This window comes from Phytophthora infestans, genomic scaffold (assembly GCF_000142945.1).
Source record: "Phytophthora infestans T30-4 supercont1.63 genomic scaffold, whole genome shotgun sequence".
Lineage (NCBI taxonomy): Eukaryota > Oomycota > Peronosporomycetes > Peronosporales > Peronosporaceae > Phytophthora > Phytophthora infestans.
The window spans coordinates 80223-88397 of NW_003303696.1; the positions used below are offsets into that span (position 1 = coordinate 80223).

Here is an 8175-nt window from a genome sequence, read left to right on the forward strand (position 1 = left end):
GACCCACATGCTGTATGTTGACAGCCAAGTCCACAAGAGACCACAGCTGGCGACGAGCTTCCACCCTTGCCACCTGGCCACGAACCTCGGGAATGTCCTGAGTACCAGATCGTGAAAGGCGTGCGCAAGCGCCGGCAGCGCCAATGCAAAGTGTGCGCAATTCTGAAGCGCCGGGTGTGAGAGCGTCGAGCCACCAAATACTATTGCGATGCCTGCAGCACTTCTGATAAAGCTCGGTACATACGAATTCGATATGGCTGAAACGACTACTAACTGTTGCTCGTTATGTACAGCATGTATCTGTGTACTCGTATTTGGCCGCACCACTATCCTGGCAACGCTCTGAGCTGCCACCAGATCTGGCATCACAAGTGGGCAAATGGAGCCAAATGCCCCAGGGCGCGATGTGGACGAGGATTCCAGAATCGCGAGGCTGGAGGAAAGGGTAAGCGCCGCCGCCGAAGTAGTGATGGAGAGGAGGAGGAAGGTATTAGCGAGGGGAGCGACAGCGACAGCGTAGCGCACGACGATGACAGGGAAGGTAGCGAGACTGAGTGAGCCGATAACTGGTGGTGGATGAACGTAGTGCTGCAATATGTGCTTTTTCTTACTGTATTCAATTGATGTGTGTTTGGTTTCGCTTTTCGTTGTCTTCAAACCTCCCGGGTTTGCACCGGATTGATAGGCTTCGTACAGTCTCTGGATAAAAGATACATCGACACCTTTTTTTGAAACCTCCATCATGCTGGATGTACGCCATATTCAAGCAGTCTGCCGGTGTATATACAACTTTGATCTGGTGTACATACAACATGGTGACGGGATTTGCAGAAATTGTCTTGTTGTGCATGTACAAGAAAGGTGCTCGGAATTATACGAGACTATAGTAAAGTCAAGTGTTGCACGGTTTTACATGTTGGATGAGTACTATGTTGGATGATTTGAAATAACGTCAAAAAACGGCTTGGGCGTTGGGGGGTTAATAGGACAGGGGCGATGCGGTAGACGTCCTTTGTTTACGATAACGCGCCATTACTCCCGCATTTGCCACTTTACCGACATCCTTAGTAGGTCTAATCAATGCATGTATATAGCCGGAACTCGATTTGATATTGACAGTACTGTAGCGTGCTGTCAAGTGAAACTATAAAAAGGCTGCCGCCAAAGGTACCGCTACCGTCCTTTAATAATTATCAGTCATGTACTCTTTGCATTTACGTCTCCTGAAAGGAAATGTATGATAGTTGTTCCCTCCACCTCGTATTACTCAGCGCTGGCCGTATTAAAATTACATTATTGTAGCGTGCTGGTCGTTGTTCTACATCAATATAAATTGTCTTTGCATTTCGTTTTGAAGTAGGAATGTTAATAGAGGAGCTGTACAGTAGGTACCAATATAATGATGACGTTGATACAGAACATTAATGATACAGTGTGTCGGCCGACATGTCGGCCAGAGAAGTACGAGTCTGTACTCGTGCTGTACGAATAGAGTCGATACATACACAAAGCGGTTGCGCTTATGCATCCTTGTCGGCAGACAGCAGCCCACGGAGAGAAAAACTAATGCGTCAATACTCAAGTGCGAAGCTACAGTGTACTTAGGAATACGTTTTGTGCTATACACTGTCATTCAGCCAGGATACAAGTGAGATAAACCGCTTAAGAATCGTCGCTCTTGAAGTCAAAGCGATGTGACGCGAAATCGTTTCTGGCCTGCCACTTGCAATGCACTTGCACTGCAAGTTGATTCAACTGTTGAAGGCTCCAACTTGATAATCACAGAACCCCCTAACTTTTTTACAGATCGCCCTTAGAGCGCTGTCCAAATAGAAAAGTGATCTATTTTTCTCACCTACTTTTTTTTGTGAAGTAGCGCTAAGAAAAACGAGGTGCCGCAGACGCTTCATTTTAAAGCGGTAAAAAGAAAGAGGCTCGCCACCTATTTCTTTCGAGTCGCGCTTCATTTTTTAGTGTTGAAGTGACGAGTCGAGTGCGGAATGGAGGAAGCTTTTTGCGCGGAGCAAAGCGTGCATTTACACACAAGCGTCGCGGAGGGCGTCACGGAGAGCGTCGCGGAGGGTGTGATGCCGATGGCCATTGACTCTGGTGCGTCTAATCATCATGATCCTACTTGATGCTTGCTTTAACTGGGATGATACCGTCATTGTGCTAGAAAACAGCAACTATGAAGCAAATACGACGCTGGCAAGGGGACTAGGGGCTGTCCTGGGGTGTACGGATTCCGACAAGGAAGACAGACCACTTTTGTTCAGCATAGAAGGTGGTGGCGAGAGAAGATTGTCGAGTAGCTCATCAACACGGAGCCAACTCGCAGACTACAGTGCCTCTCGCTACGCTGGAATGACACAGCTGCGTGGAGATCTTGATGAAGCTGCTGATGGCATGGACGACGAGGAAGGAGACCATTTCGTTGACCTGAAATGTGTGGACCGTGGCTTCCCACTTTGCACGCATCATCTTCGTGTCTGCTGTCGACACTGCAAATTTCTTCAGCACACGCGGGTTTTTGTAGCGAGTTTCGATTGCTAGCGCTGTCAGCGCGACCGTCCAGCGCATCGGTGGGGCTGAGGTCTTAGATTTCTTCGGAGCGGATGTCTTTTTAGCAGAAGCGCTCTTCTTGGGAGCTGCCTTCTTCGTCCTCTTGTGGGCGGTCTTCTTCTTGGAAACAGCCTTCTTCTTGGTCGGGATGCTCGTACGTGATGCTCTCACGTTAACTTGATCGGAGGCCAGTCGAGCTTTCTTTGTCGGTGGGGCTTCAGTAGCTTCGCTTGACGATTGCTGAGAGTCTTCATCGCTTTCGATGCTGGAGGCTTCAGATCACAGCACTGGATCCATTTCCTTCCCACAAATCACCACGAGTCTTTCAGATAAGCCTGCAATTGGAGGGGTCTCTTCACTTGCCAAAGCGTTGCTGCACTCCTGCGTAGACATAGCGTGCTCCAGCTGGCCGTCTTCTTTCAGCAATGCGCGTGCGGAATTGAAGTGCAAGGGAAACAACCTATCAAAATGATTGTATGAATTTAAATAGGTTTGGTGGAATAAATTTGGCGGAGACTTGGACATGCGACGATTTATTTGGCCTCATTTTTTTCTTCGCAGAAAAAAAGTTGTCGGGGGAAAATTAATCACTTTTTCTATTCGGACAACGCTCTTAGGCTATCTCCACTCGTAGTTGCTATCCGTATTGCAATCTGTCGAATCTGATTGGCTGTTGCTATTCGCTGCGATAATAGAAATAAGGATTTTTCACCAACTCCAGTCGTCTGGAGGCTATTCTATCGGCAATGGAGGGCAGTGACGAAGAGTTTCTCCTCGCTGATGACGATGATCTTTTAGCTGCTGTTTTCGCTGTGGTCTGCGCGGAGCCAACAGAACAAGCGACAGCTCCTTCACTTCGTCAAGGCTCAAACAAAAGAAGATTCAAGTTCTTCATCACGCAAATCGTTTTTGCGTTTTATTTCTTCCAGTATCTTCTCGTTTTTCTCCCTGTTGTGATCGAGTAGTTGTTGGAGCAGCGTTGAAGTTGAGACTGGTGCTGTGTGTTGTAGTCGTGCCTTTTTTGCTTTATCTCTTCCTTCTGGGCGGAGGCTGGACTCTTCCTGCTCTTCACTCGATGACTTTTGGCCACGTTTTTGATGAGCAGGTAGTCCAAATGCCGTGAACTTGGGACAGCTTTTCAGTATCATCCAGCACGACAAAAACTCGAACCTACTACCATGGGTTTCCTGATACAACGTGCCGGCGTCATTGGTCAAGTCGTCTTCGCTTTTACCACGTACTCGTTGCGCAGCTTGTACACGAGATACACACTCCGGAAAGCTTTGCAGTATCATCCAGCACGACAAAAACTCGAACCTACTACCATGGGTTTCCTGATACAACGTGCCGGCGTCGCCGTCGAATACTGCTGCCGTGTGCCGGCACACATCCTCCCAGAATGCAGCAGCTTTTTGGTCCGTTCCTTGTATTGGGTTCTCCGCAGAAATCTTGTACGCGCGAGCCAGAGCTTCGTCCTCCTGAGCACACCACTTCCGACCTCTCCCCATGGCGCCTGCGATCTTTCGGTTGAGTGAGTTTCTATTCGTGCACCAGAGTTGCTATTGGGGATCCGAATAGCAACTCGAATCAGAATTTCTATTTTCAAATAGCAATAGCAACTCCGAGTGGAGATAGCAGAATATATTCTTTCTGATTCCGTTGCTATTTTAGCAATAGCAACTCCGATAGCAACTCGAGTGGAGATAGCCTTACTACAGTATAATAGTATTGACCTCAAGCTGTTTATTGAGACTACGAATCTTTAGATCAACTGGATATCGACAGAACATGCCAAACACATGTATTTACTGTTTCAGCACACAGCAAATCATTTGACTTGACTTATGTATACTTTTGACCTTCTGAGTGTCGCAATAAGACATAATCGACGATTAGAGGTCACAGCAGAAAAGCCCCTTCGGCGCCCCCGCGGTTCGCTGCGCTCGCGATATGAAGATAGAATGTTCTGGAAAGTGTACTACACTGTGTAGTGCTCGGCTCGCTGGTGAGCTCAGCGCTGGGCCCGCCTCGCACCCGCTCACCTTAGTTGGCGCCGCGGCTATGGCACCCACGTCGCCCAGCCCCGTGTGTGTTATCCCAGCGATGGACGTGTGTTTCTCCTATTTTCTCCCTTTTGAGCCATCTCTTGTAACAAATTATTTAAGATAGGTTGGTGATGCAATCTACTACATGAATTTGACTGAATTTAAGTAAATTAATATGATTACAAATCGTACTTTAAATTTTATGTCGCAACATAAAGTTGAATATCCGTTAAAGGGCTTTGCACAAACCACTAAAAGATCGACTTCTGCGTCCTTTTGCCACGAAAGGGTTAATCTTTGACATACCTCAGAAATCATCGACATTTTGTACCTGTGCACTCTTTATATTCACATCTAAATTTAAATGATACTTTGTTATGCCAGTTTTGGGTCCGCTCAAGATTCCTAGACGAATTGGATATGCACAGACTGTGCCTCAGAGTTTGTGCTCAAATTCAATGATTGCGGTATTTTCGACTTTGAATGCGGAATTGAAATGGCCACCCGAAATGAAATTTGCGACTTTCGAGTTTGATTGCAGATTACTACGAAGTTGGGTGTAGTACTTCGAGATACAATTCATCGTAATTAATAATACTACTGTAGTACTACGTACCTGTTAGCACCCTCACTGCACTTGGTCATAGCGCGTTAGGTTTAAAGCAAACTTCACACCCTCTATCAGCTCGGCATCAGGCATCGCCTCTGTCAATACAGCAGAGTCTCTCCCTCTTTTGAGACGACTGGATAAGTCGGCGTTGATTCTCACCCACGGTTCCCACCACGCCGAGTCAGCAATGCTGTCCAGCAGATCTGAGACTTTGTTAGACAGCAGAAATGGCCAAAATACCAATGACCGCTGAGATCTCTTGCTGGGACGCCGGCAGGTACCTCGAAGACACAGCGAGTACGAACGTTGGGTCCCTTCCGTATCAACAAGATACGACTGGGCTGGTTTGTCACGATTGCTCTCCCGTAGGCTCATGAAAATTCGGATTATACCGCGTGCCGGGAATTTGGATAGCTCGTGTGTGTCCCGATTAATCTCGTTTTTTTTAAAAAGATTGACGGGAGTCAGGCTGCTGAGTGCTGATTGGGGATACATTCTGTCCGCGCCACTCTTGTTCTTGACTTGAATTAGGATAAAGGAAATCCTAGCATCGGAGTCCATGGTTGGAGGGTAGCTGAAGATCGGGATGATCAAATCGGCAGCCTTCTGATTGCGTGGAAATACCCCGGCTGCACGACGGCCTAGCAAGAACCACAGTGTTGCCTTCGTTGGGACAGTAGTGAGCTCAATGAAGTGGCTGAAACTAACGTTCCAGCTGGCCCACCCGTCCCGCCAACTAAAAAAGTCAGCCCTCTCCGCGTCAGGCACCTTTTTCAGCTTCTTCTTAGTGTCGTCGTCATCTTCCCTGTAAAGCTTGAAAGGGTTAGAGAGGTGTGAGCCGTCGAGTTTATCCAGAAACTGCTTCACCGAGCAAAATTGTCCCTCAAAACGTTTAGATCCGGTTTGATAGGGATGAAATCCGTCCTCACCCATGGTGGTCGCATCCATAGCTAAAAGCAAAATAATTCGCGCCACCACTTCGCCAACGCTTCCGACGTCGATTAGGCCCTGCATCAACAGCTCCAAGAATTGGGGAAGTATGTATTCCTCCAGCGGCAATGGGTTAAGCTCGTACCACATGTGCGTCGCCCCGAATGTCAGCACGGGCTCTGTCACGTAGCCACTGATGTGCGCATCGTACGTATAGTTGACGTAGTGGAGCACTGCCATGAAGTCAGACACGACTTGTGTCGCAAAAGCTGAGTTTGATTGAGGGCGAGCTCCTAGCCGACACAGCAACGACGCAACTCCCTGCAGAGAACTCCCTCCGTAGCTAGCCTTGTTAGAGGGACTCAGGCCACAGAGCAACTTTGAAGCAGCCATGACAAGTACTCCGCGAGGATTGTCCCTGTTGTTTGAGATGTAGCTGTGCCACATTGGCCGACCCATAGAGACGAGCGTGTTCCAAATTGTGTCGGGATCACGTTGGAGAACGCTTTCCTTGTAGTCAAAAGGGTGATCCCATTGCAATCGACCTTGGTTAAGCACGACATCCATCGTGTGAGTAAGTACGAACGGTGGGAATAGCATCGTTTCCTCGCCCTTGTAATTTCGCGAGGATGTTTCTCTAGAGCGAGGTGGCACGAGATCGTGAACTTGAGAGTTGGTATCAGTCAGAACCGCAAACACCATCATTTTGAGTTTAGCAGCAGCCAAATCTTGATTCACTTTTTTCAGCGCTCTGCGTAAGAGACGAAAGAAATTGGTTCCGTTTTTGTCCTTCTTCATAAGTAGAACTTTAGCCTCGTCAATGGCCAAAACTAATACTTTCAAACGCTCGTCCTCGTGTCCCAACAACTCGCGCGACTTCTTACGAGTTGGGGAGTCGATGGTGGAGTCTGAAGTCATGAAAATTGCCAGAGCCGTGCCCAACGCCTCATCAATGTTTTCACGTGACACAGGTGAGTCGTTAATAGGGTCCACACCGAAAAGCCCGACCCATTCAGTCTCTGCCCTCTCCCAGTTAGAGCACGCGTACGCCACTGCACTGTGCAGTCGGTCAGCAATGTTTGGTTGCTTGAAGAAATACTGAGAGAGTACAGGGGTGGCGACTGGAAAGCTTGTTGACAGCTCAACGTCATTCGAGCACACGTACAGCAACCGACAATCGAATAATTCACTTTCTGGCAGGTTCGTATTTGGGTCAGCGATCTTTTTCGCAACCTCGTACAGAATTCTACTCTTTCCGAAGCCAGAGCTCTGCATGATCGTCACGTAGGGGGCAGTGTAGGCTGCAGGATTCTCGCTGTAGAGCTTACAGCACCGCATCAAATAGCGAAAGAATCTCACGTCGGCGTCTCCTGAGAAGGGGCTGCTAAAAAACGCTTGATCGAGGTTACTAGTCGCCGCTGGATCAGTCACAGCGTTTATCAGGACTTCGGCTTTCAGGATTGCCTCCACCTTTGCAGCGATAATTTCGAAGAGAGCGTCCACACCCGGCACGAAATAGACTCGCGCAACTCGAGCTGTAATATACGTCGTCAGTTTATCTCGTCGCCAGGAGTTCCTGAGTTCGTTCTCATCGATATCCAGCTGCGGAGGTCTTTCGGTCTCTCTGAGCGTCGAATTTGTTGGAACGAGTCGCTCAAGGACTTGCCAGGCGGCATTGGAGGCCTTCATTTTCAGGGTCGGTGGTGCATCTTCTTCCTGATTGACTTCTTCCATCGCTGGATACCCCACTTGCGTCTTAAGAAGACTTTATGTTAATGGCGTGTTGATGGCCCTATCTGCCGTGTCCAGCGACATTTATCACTTCAATATTAAACATGAATGGATTCTTCAAGTTCTTTTTCGCGGAATAGACTACAGAAGTCCCCTGAATAAAGGTAGGGAGTCGTCTGAATAATTTTCATAGGTAACCTCCCCCGCTCTTCTAATTTGCTAAAGGTTCACCAAGATATGTTATCTATTATAAAAGGGTATACGAAGTAAGAGCTACGATTATTTAGAGGGACTTCT

General features: G+C 48.0%; 1 protein-coding gene across 1 annotated transcript; it reads right to left on the minus strand.

Moving 5' to 3' along the window:
• Positions 1-2316: 2316 nt before the first annotated feature.
• Positions 2317-7908, minus strand: PITG_18127 (uncharacterized protein; the record flags this gene model as incomplete). The annotated part of the gene is made up of 9 exons (XM_002896249.1): positions 2317-2802; positions 3275-3339; positions 3884-4121; positions 4605-4682; positions 5377-5420; positions 5610-6022; positions 6293-6380; positions 7032-7204; positions 7313-7908. The coding sequence occupies 9 exons, from the start codon at positions 7879-7881 to the stop codon at positions 2317-2319; spliced, it is 2154 nt and encodes a 717-aa protein (XP_002896295.1).
• Between the last annotated feature and the right edge of the window lie 267 nt (positions 7909-8175).